Genomic DNA, 27,772 nt, shown 5'->3' with positions numbered 1-27,772 from the left:
GGTTCCTGCAAAATGAGGTCATCTCTGTGAAAAGAAATGAAAAGAATAAATATGGTCACTGGTCACTTTACAACTATAAACATACTGATTGATATATTTAAAATATTCCTGTCTAATATCTTTCAGAACTTGTTACTGAATTTGGTTGTAATTTCTGATTAATGAAAAAAGCAAAGAGGCTCTGCAGCGGTACCAAGGATGACAGTGAGACTTTAACATTTGCTCTCTGTTTTGGCATTTCACTGTATCAAAAGAGAGAAAGACAAAAGTGTGGTGACACACAAAAGAAAGTTCTTTGGCTGGATTCGAGGCACTGGGATGTAGTTTGCCTAAGTTTACAGCTCATGAATGCTCTTGAGTATACTCATACATCTGCAATGTCCAGTCCTGCAAACACATTTGTACTTGGAAGAAAGCCAGGGGACTTCTGTGGGAACCCAAAACAGACAAAAAGCTGACTGATTTTCAGTCTGGTCAGTTTATAAAATGAATTATAAAACTCAGAGAATATTTGTAATGCAGTTAAAAGATAATATTTATGACTAAACCTCTAAAAGTAAAACATGGAGCTATAAAGTGAAAAAAAGAAAATACTGAAATGGGTCTACAGTACCTGCTCAATGCTGGTGGGCGTCTCAAGTCTGAAGTACTTTGTTTCCACTATGGCTGCTCTCACTTGTGCTCTCAACTGTTCTCAGTCAAAGCTTTTTCTCTGACTCTCTCCTCCTCATCTACACCCCTCATCATTCTCTGCCTTCATGGCCTCCCCCCACCCCCTCTTTTTACTCTTTTTTTCCCTTCGTGCACTACAATTTTCTTTTTATTTAGCAAGCTTTCTAACTGGCCATCCGTGACCTTGCAGTTTGCACAGATTTTTTTAAGCTCAGATGTGTATTTATTAAAGACCCCTTCCACCTCTTGTAGCCCCCATTGTGAGATGCTGGAGAGAAATGAATGAGGCCTCATTTTGTTCTTATCCTTTAATGTGCTAAAGCGGGCAAAGTACCTTTTATGTTTCACAACATTTTTAATCTTTAAGGACAAAAAAATCTTAATTACTTTGCGAAGACCTTGACTTTATTAAAAAAAACTTTCAGCTGAGATATGCGTGGGGAAATGATACGCTTTCTGTAACTTTTGAAAAGAACTGAAGATATTTTATCAGAAACAAGTGCTCAGAATTGGATGTGCCCAGTCAGGGGAATTGCAGGATAAAATTCCTTCACTGTTACTTTCCAAAATACTATGTGTCAATACATTGCAGAACAGCAACACAACCTCTACTTCCACAGAGGTAGGTTATCATATTAATAGTGTTACATACTTATTGCATATGAAACTGGATACTGTGTTTCTTCTGAAAAAGAAAGCGTCACATTTGTTATTTGACGCTTTCTTTTTCAAAGTCAAATAACAAGTGCTTGCCTACTTGGTATAACTCTCAAATGCACACCTTAAAGCTGATAAACTGTAAGCTGGAGAGAAAATAATGTCTCACTAATTTAGAAGGTCTTCATTTAGTATGGTAAAAAGAGTTTGTTGCTCTATAAAAAGCCCTCCATGAAGCTGGGACCATCTTACTGTTCATCACTGATTAAGAAAACAAGAACAACCCAAGGTTTCTCCTCAGTACTGGTTCCAGGCTGACCTACTTAAGTTTAAAGCCTTTCTTTAACCATAACATTTTATTTTTGACAGACTTTACACTTTGTTCTATTTGTGTGTACAGTTTTATACTCTATATTTCTACTCTCAGTATATTTTTCATTGTGAACCTTTACATCCTGTTCTGCAAAGCACGTTTTTTCAATGCTGAAAAGTGCTATACAATAGAAACAGTGCTTGTAACAAATGTTTCTAGTTCTCAGTTCTTTGTTTAGTATTGTTCCCTTTCGCCTGTTTCTTCTTTGTGTGTCCTCCCCATGGTCCCTTGTGTGTAGTCAGTCATGTCTCTTTACCAATGTCCAGTTTGTGTGTCTTTGTCCATGTCTCTGTCTCAGAGTTAAGGCGTCCTGTTTTATTCTGCTAGTCTCTCGTCTCATGTGCACCATGTTCAGTTTTCCTTGCCTCATTAGTTTGATATGAGTTATATTGTGTCATGTTTCTTCCCAGGTGTGTTCAAACTGCCTCTCATCCCCACAGCTGGCCTCTCTTGTGTATTTAAAACCTCAGAATAGAGGGTTGTGCCTGTGTTCTTTGTTGTGTCCTCCATCACAGTTGTGCCCTCTGTGCTCTGCATTTCTTTACGGACTCATAGGCTAGTTAGTTCCTTACCTGAGTTTATGTATCCCATTGAAAGGCTTGTGTCCAAGCTGAAACTTGCTTTCAGTTTTTTTTTCTAGGAAATAAATCTTATTTCTCTAACCAAGTAATGAAACATTCAACCCTGTAACATTCTTACTTTTATTGGATTATGCTTATCTTTATGAATGCACCAGGCCAGTATCTAATGAGATTAGATACAAAAAATTTGGAAACAAATGCACTGTCCCTGTTTCCTGGAATAATGATCTGTCTGTGTTCACTTGTCTGTCTGCTGAATATCGGTTGGAGTTTTTTCTTCACTTGCATTTTTTGTAACTGATGCTGCTCTCTTGGCCAGGTCTTTTTTGAAAAAGATATTTTAACTGCTATCAGACTTTGTCCTAGATAAAGAAAGGATAATAAAAACAGCCAACATGCTTTCACTCACCATTAAGGCTGTAGGAGTATGTTGTTGATTCTGATAATCTGCTAGATTTTGTTATTTTTCAAGGATTGATGAGGACATCTACAAAGCAGTTTTGCATAGCCTTTATATTGTGCTGCTGGGTTCCCGGTTGCATGTCTGGTGACCTCACAGCTTCAGACACAACTGAACCTGAGTAACCTAAGAGCTAATTTACTACAATTTTAAAAAATAATGAAGGAAATGACATAAAAACCTATTATTTCTAGTATTAATTATTCATTTTCAGTATTTAATTGACATACAGGTCCTATACAGTTGGCCAGGGGGTGCTGTGACACCCTCAGCACGAGTACTTCCCAGAGTCTTTGATGACATTGAGCAGAATGTTTTAGAATACCAGGCTACGAATAGAAATTTGGCACACTGGCAGTATAAATAGTGTGTAGATCACAATGTATATCAACACCACAGAATAGTGACTTAGAGGCTTATCAAAATATCTCAAAATTACCAAACATCAGTGAAGGATTTTCTAGTTTTCTCTTTCTGGAGTGCAGCCAGTAGCATAAACATTTTATCTTTGCTGTTCAGTTGCATTATAAATAAACTTAATGACAAACCTACCAAGACTGTTTTCACTTGCCATCACAGTACGAAAAGCGCAGATGTTACTGATCAGGTTAATGCTGAACATTAAGATCAGTCCCAAGTCCTCAAAGCTGAAGCAGAAATTAAACCATCAATCGTGATATTTTTTACACTTGAGGTTTCTGCTGTGATATCAGACAACAAAACCTGTCTGTACATATGTTAAAATATCATGCAGTTTGTCTTCACAGCCACTGGAATTTATGCATCTGTTCATGTAAAAGTCTGACTGAGATTAAAATCTTTTTAATAAGAGACCTTCACACTGATTTGTAGCGCCACATAGTGGTGAATCCTCGTTATTGCTGCTTCCTGACCCTTCACCCCGTTAACACCATAGATCAGGGGTGCTCAATCCCAGTCCTCGAGAGCTACTGTCCTGCAGCTTTTAGATGCATCCTTGTTCCGACACAGCTGAATCAAACGAATGGCTTGTTATCAGGCCTTCTCCAAACTTGATGGCATGCTGAAGAGGTGATCAAACATTTGATTCAGCTGTGTTGGAGTAGGGATGCATCTAAAAGCTGCAGGACAGTAGCTCTCGAGGACTGGGATTGAGCACCCCTGCCATAGATGGTAAAGTTCTGCTGTCTTTTCCCCCCAATACCCTATACTAAAACCTTACTTATGCCACTGAAATAAATAAATCCATGAATTAAATAATAAAGATTTCTTGCCACCAACATATTAAAACTATACGTCTCAACTGAATAAGTCATTATGTCAAAATTGTGAGTTAGGTGTCTTAAATGATCAGCTTACTAACCCAAACATGTGAGAAAATCAATCTAAATTGAGAAAATATCTTCAAATTTCGAGTTAGTAAATCGATTTTTTTTTTTTTTTTTTTTTTTTTAGATTTTAATCCCGTATTTAGAGTTTTTGGATGATATTTTTTCCTTTCTCCATATCCATACAATCCAGAGAGTTAGTAAGCAGATAACGTGCCTGACGTCTGCCACAATGATGTAAAACATTTTTTAATCTAAAAATTCAATTGATAGTTTAGAGCTATTTACAACTTTAATAAAGCTAAGACGTATTTTTTAAAATTATAATTAATATTATTTATTTTAGATATTAGGTCACTTAATCAAACGAACAAGACTTGTTACAAAAATTAAATTTAAAATTTGCAAAAATTACAAAAGTAGATATATCTCTTGATGTGTCGATATAATACACAGTATGTTATATTATGTTATACTAGATTAGATTAGATTATAGAGGAAAATGCGCTGAAACGGATGTTTGCATTAGCCACAGGATGTTGTTACTAATCCGACACAAGAGAGGAAAAGCAAGCCACACTCGGGTTTTTCCGCGAAAAGCCACGAAGTGCAAACTCGTTCTACTGTAACTGTACTGAAGCTCCACCATTGGCTCCAACTGTCCGTCCGCCGGGGAAAGGAGGTGGTCGAGGAGGAGGGGTGTGTGGATTTGCTGAATGACGGCTCGGTGTGTGTTGACACTTGAGAACCGCTACAGCCTACGGGACATGCACAGGCCTACCTACGTTACATATCCACATTGTAAAGATAAAAAGAAGCGTCTAATTCTTGCATATAACATCGGGAAATGTTGATGATAGTGCGGGAACTGCGCGACGGGGCTACACGGAGTCGAGGCGGAGCGGACGTTTTCGCAGGTTGATGATCCTCTTTCGGCACCGAGGAGAAGAGCCAACACAAGTAAATACATGGTGTTAGTCTTTATAGGCGGTTAGGCAGGCTTGCATTAAAAGGAAGGATAGGCGGTGCGAGCTAATTCCTGGAAATATAGACCTCCGGCCAGAATGACACACGCTATGTTTGCAGGTTGGAGTTTATTCGCTGAAGTTGGGGCTGCGAGCAGCGTGTAGGAAGCTTGTGTGCCAGGAAAAACACCGTCCGTCTTTCACGTTTGACAGATAACCAATCAAAGCTGTTATTCAAATCGGTGCTCTTATGTCAGCGACCTATATCTCATGCATGTGCGCCAAAAGCCCACAGTAGCCTCTCCGCCAGATCAGACAGCATGGGGACCAACGGGCTAGACAACCAAGCGCAGCCGTCCGACAGAGAGTCACGGACGGAACAGCCGGCTCCAGGTCCTCAGATGGAGCAGAGGGATGCCCCTCAAGACCTAGACACGAGAAAGCATGACCAGGCGGACGGCAGCGAGGGTAAAATCGTGAAGGAGGACAGTAATACGCAGCTGATCGAGACCGGCTGCAAGCCACCCCTCACGCCGGGTTCCGACTTCGAGGCTAGGGTGCAGGTAGAGAAGCCCGGCCACGGAGCTGGCTTCGTCCCACCCGAAGGTGGTTTCGCTGGCTGGCTGGTGGTTTTTGCTGCAACCTGGTGCAACGGGTCAATCTTCGGAATTCACAACTCCTTCGGGATCCTGCACATGATGCTGGTGAAGGAGCACACAGACCCTGAAGACCAAACATCCCAGTTCAAAGTGGGTGAGTAAGTACTATCTGAGCAGTATCTCTCTGCTCAGGTGGGCTGGAGCTGAAGCCACAAGTGAGCTGGTGGACAGGAGTAGAGAATCTTGATGCACATTTGGTTTATAATTATAGGATTTTTTTTAAAAGTGGAACTTAGAGCTGTGGAAGTGTCATTTAAAGCACAATTACTATAATAAACATTTTAACATCAACTTTATATTAATTTACAGGATGTTTATTTTAATATGTATATCACTTTAGAAAAAAGTGGAATAACTTAAATTCCCAGTGGAACACTAAACACAGTAATGAATAAAACAAGTGCCCCACCAGCAGGTGTAAAGTATGCTCATTGCTGCATTCTTATTTTTGAATTATTATTTTCTTCTCTTACTCTGAAATTGCTTCTTACATCCTGTTGAAATCTCTTGTTTTCCAAAGCACCAGCATTCTAATGAGTTACAGGCACTTAACTGAAAAAGCACCGTAGGCACTTGTTAACTATTCATTAAGGCTGTCTGTTTATCCACAACACAGTTTGCTACAGTGGGTCCTTTGATAAAGGTTTCCTTAATGATCTAGTGAGCACAAAGGACTGAATATTTGTGAACATTTGCACCGGTACTGAGCTGATATTGGAGTGCTGTTTTTTTCTTGTTATATTTTCCCCTCTTGGTTCCCAACAACCAAACAAAGACAAAAATTTTAAGCTATTTACCACAATATCATTGAACATTTGGCCAGAACAAAGCTGTTTTGTTAAATATCAGCCAGGGTGGTAGTAGACAGATAATTGCAGTTAGCGAGGCCGATATTGGTCCATACGAATGTCTGACCCATGCATTGCTGGACCAGTATGGACAGACTTGTTAGAGTCCCCAAGATGCACATGACTAATGATTAAAAATCCTGCGATAGATATGTAAATCAGGGATATTGCTTCTGCTTGTAGTATTTAATACAATCTAACAGGTAGTTATTATTAGAGTCACATCATTACCCTACCCACTTCTCCCATTTCAACCATTCTGTTTAGGATCATAAGCTTTCATTACTAAATGGTCAGACTATTTCTCTATCCTTATTTACTATTTGCGCTCAGCTCCCTGCAACGGGAAAGGCACTATACAAAGCAGTCAAGGATATCAGTCTTAATAAAGAAATCACTGATGTTCATTTACAGGAATGTGACAGTTCAGTCTTGTTGTTGCAGATAAATTAGTCCCCAGAAACAATGGGCCTGGTGCTACTCCAATTGTTTGCAGGAATCTGACATTTTCTTGTACCTGCAAGTCCAGTAGAAACATTTCTATTCTTCAGTGAGTTCACAAAATCAGCGTCCAATTTGTTGCTAATGAAGCTCTGGGCTTCTGGGTAACCGTGGCTTCTAGCTTTGTGCTTGTTAATCTTGTTAACAAATACTGACTAAAGGAGTAATCATGGGAATTCTTGTTTGGGGGGAGAAGAAAGGGACCCTCCTGCCTTTCTTTCTCCTCCTCCCCTTCCTCATTGTGAAAACCGTGAAAGCTGCTTCTGCAGTGTACTGATCCATACAGAGAAATGTTTTGAGCTCGGGAATCATGTAACAGGAGTGGATGTTTTTCTTAAAATCCTCGTCAGTTCCCGCAATCACATGCAAAAGTTAAGGTCACAATGTGGGAAGGGATTATGGCACTAATGCTGTTTGCTGGAACAAATGTGAACCTTTATTATTATTATGAGTATAAAAGCAATAGGGGGGCGGGGCGGTATAGGAAAGACATCTTATTTATTAAAAGAAGCTGATGGAATTTTATACAGGATGTTTATATTCTCTCTTCCCCATTTTTTGACATATTTAGGATTTCATCTCCAGCATTTTCTTGGGTTGAGCTCATATGTGAACAGATTAAGTGAGTAGGCTGAGACCTGACCTTTTTACCTCAGCAGCAGGAAAAAAGCACAGGGGAAGAGCTTAGCTACAATAGCTATGATCTTAAAGGCTTCTTTTGAGATATCCGGTCTAAATTCACACGTGTACAACATTTTAAAAGATGTCAGACTGCTCAATAGAAAAAAAAGCAAAGGACCATAAGGGATAACAAAAGGCTGGATATAATGAAATCATACTTAGAGATCACCATTAGGCCTTGCTGAGGTCTTTTATAAACATCGAGGAGTAAACAAGTGAGTTTCAGAATACCGTAGCAGTATCGAAGTAGGGGTTGAGAACAGTAGGTACTTTAAATTTTTAATGACGGCGAGGTGTGTGTGGGTTATGAGTCACATATGGTAATGATTTGCTCCGTGATTAACATGACACCTTTACTCATTTTTTTCCCAGTTGTTACCACAAAAATGTTGGTAAACTTGTAAAGTGAGTGCACGTGCCCGGCACACCTTTCTTTTGAAAATGGAAGGGGGGGGGGTGCTTTCATAATCAGCGAGGGGTGAGCCCCCAGTCAGGTGGTGTGCGAATGAACGTGGCTGCACCGAATGTGGGAGGAAAGTTCAAAATGCAGCCGGCACTGTTTCAGCTGCAGCAAAGTTGGCAAAGAGGGAATGTGTGTGAAGGGGCAGAAGAAAGGGACTGAGTGAGGAAGGAATTAATTTTTCATTGAAGCCTAAAACTATTTCCATCTATGTGCCACCGTGAAACGGAGCAGGAGGAAAATTGTGATGAGAAAAAAAGTAGCTCATCAAGTTCTACTTGTTTCTAAGCCTAAAGTTGGTTTACTTACTGAGCGTTATGCACTTTATTCTCTCACAAGAATACTTAATGACTCTGTAGTAACTATACCAGTAGGCTATGGTATCTGTGCGAATGTGAGAAAACATCTGATGACTCCAGCTGCAGAAGCCTGTTGGCTTTAGTCACCTACATTACATCAAATCCCGCTAGCTTGAATGTGCTGTGCTTCACAAATCTACAAATCAACAGAGAGAAATGCAGTGAAATGATTCTTGGGGACTTAAACATCGCCTGGATTTCTTCATCATGCACTCTTAAAGAAAGATGACAAAGAATGCGAGTGATTTAACTCAGATATTTATCATTCCTACCACAGTAAGCTCTGGCATGTCTAGACTCATGTCTGCCTCATGCACTGACCACATCTACACTAATGGCACAATAATGGATCTAGTAAGTGTAATAGCAATGACCAGAATCATTAGGTCACAGATTCTGCTTCAAAGACTTATGATGTAAAAAATTCACAGGGGAAAAGAACACACCGAGTGAAAGATTCAGAAATTACATTACGCTTGTTCCTGGATATCTTACAGACTGTTCTAGACAAGCATGCACCGATAAGAAAACTCACTAACCTATTGTGAGCAGTGCTTTAGCCCTGTGGCTTGATGTGGAGCTTAGCTAAATGAAGAATGCTGCAATAAAACTGAGAGAAAATAATAGAACAAACCACGTCATTTTTAGAAACTAAATCTGGAAAGATTGAAAACACAAGCTCAGTTAACTAAAGCATGAGTGTATTATAGAATAGTTTTACTGACATGTTAGGCACATATATCTTTGTTCATTGAGTCTAATTGTGTCAAAACCCACTATGTATGTAAATAAATAAATATGTAAATAAACTGTTTTTTAAACAAATGGAAATCAATAAAAGCCACGATGCGAATAACTTGGATAGCAAACTTTTTTGTTGAACCAACTGAAGAATTTATCAAGAATTGTATATGATTTTTAGGCTTTACTTGAAAGCAATACAAATATAGGAGGTTAAAACTTGTTTCTCTGCACAAATGGGCTACATAACCTTGATGGTAAATGAATAAGGATATAGCCGATTGCACTTTTGAACTGTTGTCATATTATTAACTTTAGTCTGAAAGAAACAATTTCCTCTCAAAGCCAACGGTTTTAGCCTTTATAGCAGGTAACTGTTATTCTTCTATCACTGGCCTTGACGGCAGCTCAAAATCTTTTTATCTTAGCATAGAAAACTGATGCCTCGTTACATTAACCGCTAGATGTAAAATGAAAAATGGTGACGCTTTCTTGCGTGACGTCAGTGCTGATTTCAATATAAGGAACATTGAACTATAACTGAAGTACCTTAAAGCTTATATTTTCAGTGTAGATGCTGGTGGCTAAGTTACGGTTATTCCGCTAAGCCTGCAGACACAAAGGGATCGAGACCGGTCGGCAATCCCCAGAAACCTCTGGTTGCTAGGGAAAATTTGTGTTCCTCTAAGTTTTTGGAAGTGACATTTGTTGAAACTGATTGAGTTGGGAGCTGCATCAGAAAATTCCTTACATTCGCTTTGGTTGCTAGCAGATTGCTGGTCCCTCCTAATTTTCATGGAAGAGACTGACAGTGTGTAAAACACTCGCTAACTACTAGCCTAGCAGTATTACAACTTAAAAAAATACAACCAAAAAACAGAAATGGAGCGGATTCACCTTCAAAGTTCAAAGTGTGGTTTGATCCTTTCAGGATCAAGTCAGGAAATGTTTGCTTTAGTGGCAGAACCACACTTCCTTATGTTGCAGTGCTTACGGACAAGTTGGTGTCTTGTCTGGATATGACTTCGGGGCAGGTCCAGCTTTTAGGTGTCAGTCTGGATAAACAGCTTACCTGGTCCTGTCACACTGATAGGATTGAAGCCAAAATGAGTGGCGCAGTATCTGTGGTAATTATGCGGTAGGTAGCTCAGTCAGACAGATCAAACAATTACTGGGTTTATCTCATCTTGACTATTGATCAGCTGTTTGCGTAGAACAAGGTTATGTGTTTAGCAATTTGTTGTTTATCCAGGGTAAGTGTAGAGGGCCTGCTGTTGGATGAAAGTAGGGGACACACTTTAGTTTTCTTTCATTACATTTCAGCTGTTGCTACACCGGTTATTATTAATAAGAACTGCTAATATCGAGCCCCAAAAAAGCTTAAAAAGTTGATTCCTTTTTACTAGTCAAAAATTAATTGCCCTGTCACCTGTAGTCTAATTTATTGCTAGATTTCTCTTAATTTAAGTGATTTCTTGGGTCCATTTAAAAAATTACTCGTGATGTTTTGTTCCTGGTTCAAAGACTTTGAGACAAGCTTCTGCCAGATAGGCTCCATTAGTAATGCTGCAGGTAAAGGAGAGCCTTTTTAACTCAAACATCATAATGTTTATGCATTCATAACTTTAAGTGTTGAAAACCCTGAGAATACTGAAATAACAGGGACATTCACACTCACTGGCCTGGACGTTGGAAAGTATCTGAAGATTAAAAGCAGCCATTCGCTGCATGCTGACAATATATAGTTAGGAATAACTACAACAAGCCAAAACTAGCCAACAAGTGAGAGGCATTAAAGATGTTTTACTAAACTGCTTAAAGCTGTCTTCCAAATATTGAGTTGTGCTTCATCATATCTCTGTTTTCTTTGTGTGACCTTGTTGTGCATTATTTATCTTGGCCATCGTTAGCAGTCAGGTAAAAAAAATACCTTTTAAACTCTGTTTCACTTTAAACTCATTGATTCATTGCTTAAAGGCAACGATGGCGTCTTTATTGAAAGTCTTTCTAATGTTAAAAAGCCTTTAACAGAACATTAAACATGGGGAAGAATGAAGTGCAACATATGCTTATAACATTTGTATACACAGTGGTTGGAGAAACTGGGGAAACCTTCAAAGACAATGATTCCAGGTTTATCTCTGTGTTTCTTCAGTGGCTAGTTGTTCATTATTTTAGATGTGCTTAATAATCATTGTTGGATTTTCTCAAAAACATCAAAAACAAGTGAAGTAACACAATAGTCTGTCTGCCAAGAACATGTCTTAAACCATTAACGTAGGGCTGTGCTCTTGGTAGGTAGTGTGTTATTGTTTTTCCCCTGCTCCAGATTTCTCCAGCATCTCCCAGGACAGCTGGAAATCTTAGGTTGGCAGATCAGGGTGCAACGAGGCATTTTTAGCATTCCAGTGGACAGTGGAATGGGTTCAGGTTGGAAAAAGTTTCTTCAAACTCCATGCGCTTATAAAAAGGTATATAAAGATGTGTACAAAGAGTATTTATTGGTTGATTTTGGTTAGTTTTAGGCATTTTTTTCTGTATTTAGATAGGATGAGGTCCATTTAACCAGGCGCTTGGCTCTGGACCCTTCTACTGATCACAATTTAGCCTATGGGGTATGCACCCTAACGACTAGGACACCAGTGTCCCCTCAATACCAAAATGCATCTGTTTATAGAGGATGTTGCTGAAACTATCATTTCAGTTCAATCCAATTAATTTCAGTTGTACTACTACGCTGACACATGACAGAGTAAAATCTCCGCAAAACACATCCATTAAAAAAAATAAAAAGGATTACCCCTTTCAGCTTTATTAATAGTGTCAACACAAGCAGTTTGCACTTACTCTCAGCCTGAAATATGATGCGATTTGTAAACATCAGAGGGAATGGTTGACTCAAGGAGCATCCTGATAGCTTTGCTGTCAGAGCTCATTTATGGTCTGAGCCTGAGCTGTTTGAAGAGACTCCTGGTTGATCTGTGACAGATGGGCCTCCACATGCCTTCTGCTAGCAAGCCTTTGCGAACTGTGTCGCCTCACCTGTTGTACTTTCTATATTTGTGCTAACACAACATCCTTACCATTCTACTGTCTTTATGATACAAGCAGTGTTTTCTCATTCTTTAAAATGAACATTCTGTCCTTATTATGGACTTTAATCTTTAACTTGGTATGGTATTAATTATTATAAGATAAAAATGACTGATTTAAAGGTGACTTTTATGCTTATCTTCATCTTCACAGTGTTGTTCTTGGACTCTACTGTAGTATTCGTGGATGATTCACAGTTGATTCACATGGGCGACCGTGGCTCATGGGGTTGGGAAGCGCATCTGTAACCGGAAGGTCGCTGGTTCGATCCCCGGGCTCTCTGTCCTGGTCGTTGTGTCCTTGGGCACTTTACCCTACCGCCTACTGGTGCTGGCCAGAGGGGCTACAACTGTAGCTACCTCCACCAGTGAGTGAATGAATAGTGGTATTGTAAAGCGCTTTGGGTGCCTTGAAAAGTGCTATATAAATCCAATCCATTATTATTATAGATGATTCAACATGTTTGATCTAATACTGGACATTGGTGCGGCTTGTAAGTTTGTGCACTGCCTGCGTTTGAAGAAGTTTTAGCTCTTTTCTGGCTAAATTCAAGCCAAATATCTCATGATTGACTGACTGACCACATTAGGGATATGTGCTCTCATCATATAGATATAGAGTAGAAAAAATGCTCTGAATCTGTGCATTTGGAGCAGTTTGAAACCTGAGCTGGATCATAGGGATTACTCGTACATAATCAAAAAACACACTGCTGGATCGTAGCAGTGTAAAGCAATGTATTTGTGTTTTTCAGTTTATTATGTTGCCTCAGCACCTGCTAAGAGCATTTTATGTTACCTTGAGGGACAAAAATACCTATGACTATTGTTTCTTTAGGAGTACGTCCCCCAAGACGCTCTCAGAAACAGTGTGATGCATTGTTTAGGTTCAGCAGTATTTCCCCGTGTCTGCGTCAGCCGTGGAAAATATCGTCAGAAAGCATTTTAACAGATGTGTTTTTGATTGTTTGGGCTCACTGGCTCAGAAACAATAATTTTGAGCTGAAAGCAGCAGTGCGCTGCATTCGCAGTCGTCTAAGCGGATGGTTTCATACACTGCGGGATACATTGGAAGTGAAAGAAAATGTCATTGGTGCTTCTCAAAGCAATGAAAACAAAAACAACAGCAAGGGATCTTTCCAAGGACAGTGTCTTTGTTATTCTGGAAAACCCACAGACCATATTCTGAGCAGTTTCCCTTCAAAGTATCGTACTTTCTGCCCCCTTAAACAAGGGGACTAATGACCTATTATTCCTACTCTAGTCATTTGATATGAATCCTGATATTCTCAAATTAAGACTGAAAGTAGGCAGTTAAACGTCATTATTTCATTTCAAATCTGGTGCTGTGGACAACAAAATAGTGTCAGTTTCTCATTGCTCTACAGCTGCTCATAAAAAAGGATCTGTGAACCTAATAATTTAGTAACTGCAGTGTAGGTAATTTAATGCCTGGTTAAATTTCAGCTTTGTTATGAATGGAGTAACAGGGCCTCTGTGATATGAATGACTTAGTTTTAGTGTACCTTTTAGCTGTCATATATATGGTTGTCTAGGATGGCTACACATGACACAGATTAGACTAGACACAGTTATGTAAATATACATTTTAATTACATAACACATAGAAGAAATCCACAAAACACAGTTGTCTTGCATGCATATATTACAGCTTAGCATAAAGCATGCTGAACTCATTAGTCTTATATAAACTTCTTATTATATAAAACCCAACTGCATTTTTCTGCCTTAAGTGTTCTTACTCTAACATAAATATGGGTCCTATAGAGTATGCTGCTTCTTGTCAGACTGCATCAATCATGTTAAGAGATGGAAGCTTGTTAACCCCCTTCTTTGCTACCCCACACAAACAGACATCTTTTCATTTGGCTCCAGTCTCCCTCACTGTGTTCTTTTGCTTTTGTTTGAAAGTGTTTGGACCTAATCCCCTCTAATGAGCACAGTGCACTCAGTTGTTGTGTCAGGACACAGGGAAATGGGGCTTTGTTGTGGGGCTGGCCAGAATATAGAGTATGCTGTAAGGCAGTGTGACACAGGCCTGTTGTTTTGACCCTCTGATTTCACATCGGACCTTTTGGTTTGTCATATCCAAACTGTTATTGGTGCAATACTAGCACTGCAGGTGCTAGAGCCATTAAAAAAAGCAATACTGGAACTACATTATAATGCCAAACTGACCAATTTGAGTGTTATAAAACACTTTACATCTCTGTGTCAGATATTGGGCTTTCCAAGAATGAGTCTGCAAGAAACGGCATGCTAGCAGCAGTGCATGTCCAGATGGGAACGCCGCAATCACTAGCTGAGATTGGTGAGATTAAGTTAAGAGCCTGTGGTATTTTCCAGACAAACCAGCTGGACATCTAGTATTGAACAGAAAAAAGGAAAAGTATTACAGGTGGTAGCTTAAGTGGTCTTAGGAGCTACATCAGTAAGAAATAATATCTGAAGCTGAGGAAATGCAGTGAGTTTAATTCAGCAATAGAAACACTCATAACTATCAGCCAGTTCACACTTTTAGGTAACTTAAAGGGCACTGTTTTTATGTTTTTATGTCTCACTACTTGCAAATTCCTCAAAGTATGCTATTTAGAATTTGACTGGACTAGAAAAAGTCTCACCTTGAGCAATAAAGCATAATTTAAGCATCACAGCCTACCTATGTATTATAGTGGACCATTTATGATGGTCATTTATGATATACTCATTTGTAATATGAGTATATCACTATCCACTAGAGCACCATTGGGAGGTGGTGGAACAGGAGATTCACAGTATGGATGTGCAGCAAGTGTGTGATGCTATGATGTCAACGCGGACCAAAATCCTGTTTCCATCACCTTGTTGATTCTGAGTCTAACCCAGCACTGCAAGGTAACAAAGTGACTAGTGAATGTGTATCAAAAGCATTTAATATATTATACTATTAAATCTACTGAAATTGTTATTGAGGATGTAGATTCCACCTATATGGCTGGGTGTATGACCCCCCTCCCCTTTTTTCCATTTAATTTGAAAGAATAAACTGTAGAAAGACTCGAGTAGAGTCCTGTGCTTTAATCGTACTCTGTGTACCAGAACATGTATTACATGTATAGTATAGTACATAGGGTTACATAGTGTCCACATTTAAGACTATTTATACAGTGGTGCACAGCTCATGTTTCACTCTGAACTCAGTGTGTGTGTGTGTGTGTGTGTGTGTGTGTGTGTGTGTGTGTGTGTGTGTGCGCTTAGGTACATAAATCCTGCCATCAGGCTGTTTAGTAGTCTCTCTGGTCTCATTTCTATTGGACTGTTGGACCAGTGTGACCCAAGGCCCAGACACCATGGTAGACATCAAAGCTACCTTTGCTCCCTCAGGGACTGGATCCAGACATGTGTTTGTTTGTACTACAGGGTACGCGGTGTCTCTGCTAGAGAAATCTGCCTCGTTATGTTTTAACACTGCATGCTCTACATGCCAGAACTATCCACTTTGATTCACTTTTTGATCTGCTTAATCACCATGAGAAATCTTATAGAGCGTGTCTGATCTACATGATGCAAGTGTAGACACAATAATGAGTAGAGTTACATAAATGTATATTAATAGCAAATCACATCAGGTGGTGAGAGAGTCACAAAGACAGAGAAGAAAAAACTAGTGTGCAGCATACAAAGCTTTGTAGTTTTTCAAAGCTTCGGGAAATCTTGTGGGCAAAATTCTTATTGTCTGGGTTAATTAATACCTACTGTATGGGGCATTTAAAGGCAAGACTCAAAATGCTACACATGTTTACTTTGAGCGTGGCTGCTGCTGAGGTCAGGTGGCAGATTTGCAAACAGCTTGCAAGCTCTCAAAAACTTTAAACAAAACATAAAGATTTGCATAGAGGCCCAGGCATACGTGCATGAAGGCCATGTTGTTTTTCAGTGATGCCTTTTTTAACTTTTATGCAATAACTTCTACACGTGGAAAAAATTATGTTTTAATGGTCAAGGACTGCACACACTGATCTTTGCTTTGTGTACAAACAGATATAACAGTGTCTTTTATTTACTTTAGGTGATAGGTATAACACCTGAGATTTCCACATGCTTCTGATGATGAATTCTTTCTTCTCTCAACTTCCTCTCCAGCCTGGGTTGGGGCCCTGGCCATGGGCATGATCTTCTTCTGTTCACCTGTGGTCAGCATGTTCACAGACCACTTTGGCTGCAGGAAGACGGCTGTGAGTGGGGCGGCACTGGCTTTTATAGGACTGCTCAGTACATCGTTTGCAAAGTAAGACATGTTTGTCAGATACGTCCTTTGAAAATATGAATGAAACCATGTAAAATTATATGCTAAATCAGGGGCTCTTGATGTTTTGCCCTTTTAGGCCTCCAAGAGGAAATTTTGTGGGTAAACCATTATGAGCTTGCACATGAAAAACCCATGTGGGCCCCATGTCGGCTAGCCCATGTGGTCCTCTGTGAGAGTTTTCTGTGGACAACCTACACTGGGTTTATTTATTATTATATTTATGCTCGTTTTTCTTCCTGATGTCCTTTTTTTTCATTGTAGTTCCTTGATCCTTCGTTACTTCACATACGGCATATTGTTTGGCTGCGGCTCCTCCTTCACCTTCCAGCCCTCGTTGGTCATCCTGGGCCACTACTTCCGCCAGCGCTTGGGTCTGGCCAATGGTGTGGTGACGGCTGGTGCCAGCCTCTTCTCTATGGGCCTTCCGGTGTTACTGAAAGAGGTGGTGGAACCTTTGGGCCTCAGCAGAACATTCCAGATCCTCAGCGTCTTCATGCTGATCCAGGCTCTGCTGGCGCTAATGTTCAAGCCTCTGATCCCTGCTGGGGGAGACATGGGCCCCCAAGGAATAGGCCCCGACCATGCCGAATCCCAAACTCAAGCTAATGCTCAAAGTGGAGGCAGGTGGAGCAGGGCGATAACCACCATCAGGAAGTACTTCAATTTGCGTGTGTTTCACATCGTCACATACCGAGTGTGGGCATTTGGAGTGGCTACAGCTGTATTGGGCTATTTCGTGCCATATATCCATCTGGTAAGAACATAAGATAGGCAAGAAGTAATTGTTTCTAAATGGTGCTGCTTTATAAATATTTACAATAAGCCCAGTTTTTATGTGAATAAAGAAAGCACTGTTTAACAGCCTTTCAGTTATTTCTGCTGTGGTAAAACATTCCGACCTCTTTATTTATATTATGCGCTTACACAAAGAGCATTAGAGATCAGTGGGGTTCCTAATCATGGGTTTGATGTAAAAATGCTTTTTCTCAGCTGACACTGGAAATGAGGGGGAGTGAGATTGATGTCAGAGCCATACTGTTGCACTGTGGGAGGTCTGGTGCCATTCATCTTCTGTAGGCCTTTTGGAAAGAGGGCAATTGAATGCATGTCAACTGAGTAAATGAGCAGTGGCTGAACATCGCCTTTGTCCCTCTCAATAAGGATAACAGAGTTTGTCACAATAGCTTCTGTGAGGAACAGCACTCAGTTGCCAGGAGTTAATTGTGCTCTTCTTAATTTTTTTTCTGCTTCAGTGTACAACCTTTGAAAAAGGTTGCCCAAAGGGAAAATCTATAATTTAAATATGTCATGTTGAAGCCAAAGAGCTTGACAGTAGTTTACTAACTACTAACTAAACTACTCAGCTAGAGAAGCCGAAAGTAAAAGAAGTCCATTTATCCATTTTGTTTACATCCACAAACTCAAGTATGTTTTCAAAGTCTGAACTCTGATTGAATTTGGGGTGTGATAATAAGATAGTAAAAAATGAAGATGAAGTGTTAAGTTGCTGTGAAGTTGATCTCCCTCTATCCAGATGTCGGCTGTTCCAGCTCCGGCCTCCCTCTGTCAGGCCTGTTGTTTCAGGCCCGGGCCCAGATGTAAACACTGCCCCGGTCTTTGTATTGGCTCGACCATCTCAGGAAACCTCTCCTGTATGGCCTCTCTGTATCCCTAAACATACCTATCCTATGGCCATTGATGAATGTAGACCTTCAAAGCAGAGCAAATATTTCACAAGGACCAGCATGTTCAGGAAAGACTTCAGAGGGCGGTTTCATGTTTTGGATCTAATTTGGGGGTCACGGCTAAAGGGAGCGGGAGGCTCTGACCTATATGCGTTCAGTCTTCCTGCTCCGCAGTTCCAAAGGTCTGTTGATGTGGACATTTTGTTAATGTTTGAGGTTGATTTGGGGTGAAGGATGAACAATTCCACTCCAACAAATGCTGAGTGTAATGTTTTCTCGGCAATGAAGAATACGGTTCATGAGCACGTTGTATAATATCTTTGTCATTATATGCACGATGGACTTTTACGGACTAACAGTGTCCACAGTAATGATTCTGTCTTATTGTGTCTCTCAGATTAATTTTGTAAAAGAACAGTTCAAGGGCACTGAAAAGGAGTGGGTGCTCCTTGTTTGCATAGGAGCATCATCAGGGGTGGGACGCCTCACTTTTGGAAAGATCGGGGATCTCATTCCTGGTCTACGGAAAGTCTACATGCAGGTGAGGGAATTATTGAAGCTCTAAAATTTATGCAGACTGCTTTTCTTTACTGTTTGGTCTGTTTTTGGGAAAACCTAATGCACTTCACAGTGGTAAGTGTGCCTGTCAAAAAGTGGTTTTTATAAAATTTGCCTCATTCACCCACACAAGCACTTTTTTTTTAATGCTTTTCCTTACTATGTAAGAGTAACTCAAACAGTCCCAGACCATCCCACTACCATCACCATATTTGACCGTTGGTATGATGTTACTTTTCTGAAATGCCAGATGTAACGGGACACACGCCTTCCAAAAAGTTCAGCTTTTGTCTCGTCAGTCCACAGACTATTTTCCCAACAGTCTTGGGGATAATCGGGATGTTTTCTGGGAAAACCTAGATGAACCTTTATGTTCCTTTTGCTCAGCAGTGGTTTTCATCTTGGAGCTCTGCCATGCAGGCTTTTTTTTGCCCAGACTCTTTCTTATGAAGTCATGAACACTGAGGCAAGTGAGGCCTGCAGCTCTTCGGATGTTTTTCTGGGGTCTTTTGTGACCTCTTGGATGAATCGCCGCCGCGCTCATGTGGTAATTTTGGTCAGCTGGCCACTCCTCGAAAGTTCCCCACTGTTCCGTGTTTTTGCCAGTTATGGATACTGGCTCTCCCTGTGGTTCACTGGAGTCACACAGTTTTAGAAACAGCTTTATAACCTCTTGGGAGTTTTCACTTATTTTGATTCTCATTTGTTCCCGAATTCCTTTGAATCGCACTATGGTGTCTGGCTTTTGACGATCTTTTGGTCAACTGCTTACTTTGTCAGTCCGTTTCTGTTTAAGTGATTTCTTGATCGAGAACACGTGTGGCAGTAATCAGGCCTGGGGACTCAGCTTTCCAAAGATGTGATATACAACAGTTAATTTATGTAATAATTCGCTTAAAAACGGCATTTTGTTTTTACTTGTGTTTACATTTGTGTACATATGTACATATGTTTGATGATTTGAAACATTTAAGCGGGGCAAACACTTTTTCACACACCTGTGTTGTTTGTTAGGCCCAATTTTACTAAAATATTTATTTTTTATTACCTTGGTGAAATTAGAAATTCGTTTTTATTAATGGCTTAATGGCATTATGTTTCTCTGGAATGAAAAACAGACTTGCGAACACAAGGGGAATTACATGACTGGATAATGTCAGTGATGTGAGAGCAATTTGTGCAGTGAATACAAACAGGAGTTGCCATTTTCTGCACGTGCGGCTTCTGCTGAATGCAAAACACAGGGATCCATTGTTTTGACCAGTAAACTCGTTCAAGCAGCTCACTAAGCAAAGGGGCACGGAGTTACGGATTAATTAAAATATAAAAACAACTTTGAAGTTGTGGGACATGCATACTTAAAATGTGCTGATCTGTGATATCAAGCAAAGTATTTCTAAAGCTTCATTTGCAGTATTAGTCATATAAAGAATTTCCTGACAGTGTGGCGGTGAATATTAAAGAGTCTAGTTATGCAAGAGTCTTTTATAGAATGAAATCCAGTATGTTTCTTTTGTCCAAGTGTTGAACACAGTTTTTAATTGCTTAAATCCACATTGTTGTAGTTGTGAAGGGATTTGAAGTAACACTCTTTGGCTCTTTGAAGTGACACAGAACAGTCATTCACAGCATTCATGCCGTAGACACTTAGTGAACAGACAGCTTTATATCTTTTATATTTTTCATAATCATTAACATGTAGTTTATTAATCAGATTGATGACGGCACCGGTGCACTCAGGTGAATTACCATAGTAAATGTAACTATGATGCTGAACTTTGCCTGACGGAGACGTTAGATGAGAGCGATGACACAGGAAGAGTCCTGAATTGGAAAAATTAATTCAAAAATTCTTTTATGTTGTTACCACAGAAATACACTTAATTTAAATAGTATTTCACAGTAAGGACCAACAGGTCTTACCGAGCCAAGTGGTAAGACTTACTCATATCAGAACTTTGTTTTTCTGCATATTTAAAGTATGTATGAGAACATATCAGGACTTTTTATCGTTCATGATCAATTTCTCTGGCAGACAAAGTACTTTTTATTTTCTCAAATAACTTTACCTGACATAAATATGTGTAGGTGGAGCCTGTAGATGGAGGGTGTGTCCACTTGCACACGTAACCATATCTGCCTGAGGCCAGATTTACATGCATGAACAAAGGCAAAAAGAAAGCAATGTGAGCCATCTGACTGACTGCATTTAACGCATATTTATCTGTCAAAAAGAATGTTAGGAGAGCATCAAGACATTCAAAGCTTGTTTATGGGTTCTTGCTGTATTTTGCAGGTGGTCTCCTTCATTGTTCTTGGCCTGATGTCCATGATGATTCCTCAGTGCTCGATGTTCGCCGGGCTGGTGGTCGTGTGTGTGTTTCTGGGACTGTGTGATGGATGCTTCCTCACCATGATGGCTCCCATAGCTTTTGAGCTTGTCGGGCCCATGCAAGCCTCGCAGGCTATAGGTTACCTTCTAGGCCTCATGTCTATCCCTATGACTGCGGGTCCACCTATCGCTGGTAAGAAGCTATATATGTGTGTGTGTTTTCCACTTTTTGAATAGCGCAGATATATGTTATTTACACATCTGTGCTATGCTTGTTGGCAGTAGGGATGCACAATGAGCTGAATTATATTAGCAGAGAAAAACTTTGGACGTGGGTACAACTAACGTAATTAGTAAACGGAAAAAGACAAATGCACAGCAGGACAGGTTATACACTGGTTTGTGTTTAGAGATGGTTGGGCTCATGGCCAGCCACTGCCCGTCTCCAAGGATTTGTGTTCATGAAAAAGCACACACAGTACTGATCTTCGATCTGCGTTCTTTTGTTCCGCTCGCTAATAAAAAAATAATACCTAAGAACACTAGTCGCAGCACGCTGCTGACTCAGGCATCTTTTGACTTTATCTCAACAATCTCTTTTGCCTCTCACACATACCAGAGCTGCTTTTACTACACAACTTTCTGACTTCCTGACAGCTTTTTCCTGGCCTTTGTAGCCTCAGCCAACATACTGAAACTCTTAGATGTCAAATGCTAAATGTACTTTTTTAAATGAAGAGTCATGCTGTCTGGCAGGGTTTTTTTTTAAATTTCTTTAAAAGAGATTTAGTTTTCAAAATAATCTTCACTTCCTAATGACAGATTTTTGTTTTGCATTGCAGTATTAGAGACAGCAGTGCACTGACATAGATCGATAGCATATCCAAAGCTATGCCAGCAATATTGGTGCAACCAATAATCCTTCTTACTGTAATAATACATTACTATGCACCTCTTTTATAGTGTGGTTAAACAAAAAGAGGCATTATGACAGTATATACCTGCAAATTGTTCAACTAAAAAAAAAAACCTGCTAGTTGTAGCCTTGCTGTATCCATTTCTTTTGCAAAGTCTTGTTTTCATAATCAAGATATAGGAGATCCAATTTCATCTTTAATGTTTTCTATTCAATAATCAGAAATTTTATTTTAATTTTGGGCACTTGTCTTTTTTCACAATTGACCAGAAATCCAGGAAACAAGACAGAAAATAAGGAATTCTTACTGTCAAATTCCATGAATTTTACAAAAATGAACAGCCTTGTTTCTTGGCTTTCTGTCTCCTTTGTTAGCGAACAGTATCACCAAAAAGTAATATGAACAGGCGGTGCAGGTGGGATGTTAATTTAAGAGATCAGACTGCACTACTTGAGAATGCACACTGTGACCTGCATGCAGAGAAAGTGTCTTTTTTATTGACTTATGGTTACTGGAACCAAAGAACTGTGTTAGAGGAAAAACTGAGGGGCTGCACCAGGCCCCATGATAAGAAAAACAAATATTAGTTTGAATTGTGACACATACAGAGCCTTCAATTGGAGTCCAAAGATAAAACATAGTTGGAAATGAGCACATTGGGGCCCCTTTAAGCCACAAAAACAACCATAATAACAACCATACTATAGAACATAAAAACGGTTCGTTTATTCTAATGCTTAGTTAGCATTAAAGCCTACAAGCAGACAAACTGAAACTAAGGAACACTGTGTTTATGAGGCTTGACAAAGCTTATTGTCTTCTAGGCCCAGAGCTGTAGTTAAAAAACCCCCCTGCTCTTTTCTCATGTGTCCTTGAGGCCCAACAAATGTGGATTTCCTTCCTCATATAATCTTTGCACACCCTGGTCTGTAAATGGTTTGAATACTGTATTGTTTACTACAACGTTTGGTAATTACAAATCTTTTTCTTCACTGCCTTCGTCAACACACGGCCTGTCTTTGCTAGTGTGCGATGTCCACCATCTGCCGGGCAGCGGAGTAGCTTAAATGCATTGCAGGATGTGGAAGAGGGTGTACATTTATTTCACTGTGTGTATACACAGTATAAACAAACTGGGAATCTGCTTGATCTAAAGCAGATGTTTTAATCTTTCCATTCGCATTTTGCTTCCTTACCTCCGCTGCACAGGTCTCCTGCATGACTATTTTGGGAATTACACAGTGGCCTTCTCCCTGGCTGGTGTGCCTCCGATGGTGGGGGGCGTGGTGCTGTTCTTTGTGCCCCTGATCCACCACAGGCTCCAGCGAGGTCAGGCATCACCAGAGGAGACCTCCACAACTGCCCACATGTTGCCCAGCGCCCCACCGGCCGAGGAGCCCAAGAGCTGCTCCAATGGAGACATCCTGCCCGGCTATACAGATGTAGAGACACACATCTGATCGCATCATACAAAGGTTAGACACATCGTGTATGTGAAAACATACATGTATGCAATAACGTCTAGATATTCCAATTCCTTCTAAAACATATTGCATATACTGTTTTTCTCAGGGATTCAGCCCACCAGCACCTTTTCTCATCCATAATCTGTCCTCCACCTAACCAGAAGTCTCAACTGTGGATTTCCTGTTGGCTGATCTTTAACCTGCAACCCTCCAAGACCCCCCTCTTTGGCTGTTTTCTTTCTTTTTTTTGTTTAATGCGAAGAGAAGTTGACAATGCTCTGGCGACAAGTCACGGAGTGGATGAAAAGAGGGCACATTAGCGTCGGAGGTGGATAAAAGCAGAAAAGCACAACGTAGTCTAATCTAGTCGTTGTAACACATACCTCCACGAGGAACTAAATGAAGACTAAAAAGCTGTCTTTCTGATTTTATAGCATTTAATCGTGCTACCTTAGCTTTTGAAGCTGTAAAAAAGATACACTTTTATTTTTAGATCTTCTGAGAAGAAGAGGTATATAAAATAACAACTAGTGAAGGGATAAAGTCAAAATGTCTTTATGTTGTACCTCAAACATCTGATTTCTTTTTAACACAATGTGTTTTATTTAGTATGTGTAGCTAAAACATGGTTATATCTTAAATGATTTGCAGCTTTGCCGTATTCGGCTCTGCGCTTCTGTCTGTGTTTTCTGCTGTTACAGCTACAAGAGAAGCATGCGTACTGTTTGTACATGTCACAGGAGGTAACAGATATTGCCAGCAGATACAATCCACCTCAGCTCAGCTGCACATGAGTTTTAGACCCTGGCGTCACTGTGTGTTCACACTCCGCTGTCTAAAACGTAAGCAAAATTTCTTCACCAGTCTGCCTGCAAGGAGGACGTGTGTAATTGTGGCAGCTGTTGATTCCACTGATTCATATGCAATGAACCTTAGTGTTTTTGACCTGTTACCAGTTTTCAGTGTTGGGTCAGTGACTTTTCACCACCACAGTTAATAGAGGGTATTTCCTCCTGAGTCTGTAAAGCATAAATGTTTGCTTTTTTTCTCACCAAACGAAATTTTTTTTTAGCAGGGTGCTACACAAATCTGAATTAACTGTGTCTGACACAGCTTTGAAAAATAACTGACAACAGTTTTGTGCTTTATAGGTGTGGAAAGAGTTGGAGTCAAGCAGTAGTTATGGGAACTTAATGGCTGTGAAAAACATAGACTTTATTCAACTTTGCAAAAGGCATTTTGTTTGAAAGTGTATGTGTGTGTGGTTGCCTAGTGATCTTAGTAAGGACTAGTTTGAGTTTCACATCCTTTCTGCCTGTTTAAAGGTTATGATGTGGCCTAAGGATTGTTTACAAGAAGGTTATGGTTGGGGTGTTGGTTTGGATGGTTAGGGTTAAAGATCGGGATGATGTCAGTGATCTTCCTCACAAAGATAGTCATGCATCCTGTGCGTGTATGAATCTGCATTTAATATTAGAGGCATTTATTTAATATGAAGCTAAGTTGGGGTCTGTTGATGAAGAGGGGGCAGAGATTAAAAACTGCCAAATGGCCCAAGCCCTCATCAGGCCGTCTCACAGATAATCCAGCCAGTTTGCTGCTTTAATTTAGCATCACTACGATGACATCACTAGTTGTTTTTGCAGAAATGGAAAAAAAGAGACAAAGTTGCAATCTTGTTGAGATACAGTATTCCCTCGGGAGGACAATCTGTAGTGGTAACTACCACTTAGCATTTTGGACCACTTACCTCTGCGCTTTTAGATTGCAAGTTCTCCTGAACGACAGACTTCAGCGAACAGACGTGAAGTAGAGCTGCAATAATCAGCTGTTTGAGTTACACAATTCTACGTGGTTCTATGCATAACTGAATCACAAAGGGGGGAATGCCGTGGCATTCAGCTGGCGTTTCCTTGTTGGTTTCCCCTCCTTGCTTTCACTGCCATTACTCAGTCCGCTCCTGCTTGACAACAGATCAGAGCATAAAAGCTGCACAAACCTCACTGCTGAGTGTAGTTTTTATATGGACAAATGGTTCTGGATAGGAAACATACACCTGTACCTCAGTAATTACACAATCCTCAGCAATCCAGTTGAACACTTCGACATTCTTTATTATTTTTTAACGTTGCTGTTCTGTGTTGAGATTTTTCTTTTTTTCTGTTACAGTCCGAGAGCCACAAAACTGCCAAATGTCTGTTGTCAGTCAGTCTCGCTTCTTCCAAAACAGTTGGTGCGTAAACGTTTTTAACAGATCTTCTGCCTTCGTATCCGTTTACTCTGTTGTTTTCAGTCCTCAACATTCCCGCTCTTCCGACACATTCACTGATCGTTGTCACCGTGAGTTCTCTTCATGAAATTGTCTTCAGCTGAAGAAATGCTGTTATTTAACTGTCAGATATACTTAATAAGATGGAATAAAGGAATATAAACAGTTTATATGCGCAGGTTGGGAAGCAAAATCACACGTCTCTAGTTTGAGGTCTAAGGCTTTGTTAGATTTTATTGGCAGTGCAAACGGTTGTTTACATAATTTGCAGCTGCTGCTGGCCAATAAAAAAAAAAAAAAAAAAATGGTGGTAATTAAAAATGATGGGTTTACACCAGCCATATAAATGAATGGTTTAACATGATATCATCCCTCCATGCAAAGCCTCTTTTACTTAACTAAAACAGTCACCAGCTGCCCAACAGATTTTGTAATTAAGTATTATAAATGATTTCAGGAGATGCTTCTAGAAGTGCAAATTCAGCGTCCTTATAGAGTTGGTTTATATTTATATGAAGTGCATCCACCCATATGTAAATATGAAATGTAATGAGGCAAATTCTATTATATAAACTATCTTTTCTGTGTACACTGTCAATTCCACTGCTGCTCAAACTAGGGGCCTGTGTCATTTATATTCCACCACTGGTAAAAAAAAATTAGATAAAGCTAATGTCGCAACATTATGTCCTCTTCGGTGACCCCCCAGTTGTGAAAAGTGATTTTTCTTTATGCACCAATTATATCCATCCAAACAAAATGTAATAGATTTCTTTTTTTCAGTTTTTAGCATGTCATTGACTGTGAAGATACATTTTTTTGCTTTTTTTCTTAATTTTTAGTATGTTGGCATCATGTTAGTGTTTTCCAAATCACACTTTTGAAGACAAAAACAAGACATTTGAGTCACAGCAGAAACCTAAATTATGAAAACTTGCCTGCCTTACATTTACCTATACACGTGATCAAAATTTGTTTCCAGATATACCTGTGCTACTTTTCTACTGATTATTTTTCATTTTCTAACGGCTTCGTCCAGTTTCTGGTCAGAAGCAGCTGAATGCTTTTTATTTTGTAACCTACTGTAGATTAAGATACAGAAAAATGACATATATTACTATAATTCTTCTAAATGAATCATAAATAAGTTTTTTTGTGATACTGCTGGAAAGAGAACTGTTGAGTTAGTTTGTGTGTCCGGTTCTGAAGGAATACATAAAGGCGAAACACCCAAATGAATGAAAAATGAGACACATGAGTACATGTGTATGGTTACAGGGTGTCTGCTAAACCAGTGTTTGGCTTAGCAAAGCCGTTTGATCTATGCAGCATCACTGGGTTTGTGGTCCACTTTATGAGACTGCATTAATTTCATTCTGATCATGTCAGACTGTAATAATGAATGCTTACTTGGACTACAAGTTGCATTTGTCTCTGTAGCACTCAAAGCTGTAGCTGGTAGTAGTTCGGGAACCGCTAAACCTACAGTAGAGCCCCTTATACTTTACCTAAACTATGTATGTACTACTAACACTACTACTTGTTTTACTTAATGTTTTCTTTTTAAATACTTTGTATTATTAGAAAGCTTTGAGCTGTTGTCAGACTTGTCACTGTTTCCCAGAAAGCTTCACCTTTTTCTCCTGTGCTGCTTGTGACATACACTATGCATGTAGCAGCTTCAAAGAGGCACATTAAACTCTAATGTACACGTGAAAAGGCAACGCTAGCATGATTCCCTATGTGCTTTCTTGGTTGTTTCAAAACCCATAGAAATACAGGTCAGATGAACTAAATGTGATTATACTGTGTCATATTTACTTGTTTTTTTTTTTTTGTTTGTTTGTTTTATAGGTAATTTAAAAAAATAGCATAATTTC

At 39.7% G+C, this 27,772-nt stretch overlaps 2 protein-coding genes across 2 annotated transcripts in view; one reads left to right on the top strand and one right to left on the bottom strand.

Moving 5' to 3' along the window:
* The window catches only part of LOC146717791 (LRRN4 C-terminal-like protein), a 1,785-nt gene extending 1,029 nt beyond the window's left edge, over nt 1–756 (bottom strand). The window contains exons 1-2 of the mRNA XM_085466508.1: nt 614–756; nt 1–24 (exon numbers count right to left, since the gene is read on the bottom strand). The exon at nt 1–24 is cut by the window's left edge and continues 1,029 nt beyond it. Of these exons, the coding sequence (XP_085322634.1) occupies nt 1–22 (22 nt within the window). The 5' untranslated portion in view covers nt 23–24; nt 614–756. The remainder of the gene's footprint in view (nt 25–613) is intronic.
* Nucleotides 757–4,622: 3,866 nt separating this feature from the next.
* slc16a2 (solute carrier family 16 member 2) lies at nt 4,623–26,099 on the top strand. Its single transcript, XM_085431059.1, has 7 exons — nt 4,623–5,768; nt 16,500–16,644; nt 16,927–17,419; nt 18,748–18,891; nt 21,205–21,433; nt 23,367–23,632; nt 23,730–26,099. The coding sequence occupies exons 1-6, from the start codon at nt 5,336–5,338 to the stop codon at nt 23,615–23,617; spliced, it is 1,695 nt and encodes a 564-aa protein (XP_085287185.1). The 5' UTR covers nt 4,623–5,335; the 3' UTR covers nt 23,618–23,632; nt 23,730–26,099.
* The last annotated feature ends 1,673 nt before the right edge of the window (nt 26,100–27,772 follow it).

This window comes from Copadichromis virginalis, linkage group LG2, assembly GCF_057382275.1.
Source record: "Copadichromis virginalis isolate Kocher_CV1m ecotype Utaka linkage group LG2, C_Virginalis_male_GT1.1, whole genome shotgun sequence".
Taxonomy (NCBI): Eukaryota; Metazoa; Chordata; class Actinopteri; order Cichliformes; family Cichlidae; genus Copadichromis; species Copadichromis virginalis.
This window is presented reverse-complemented; position numbering and strand designations above follow the sequence as displayed.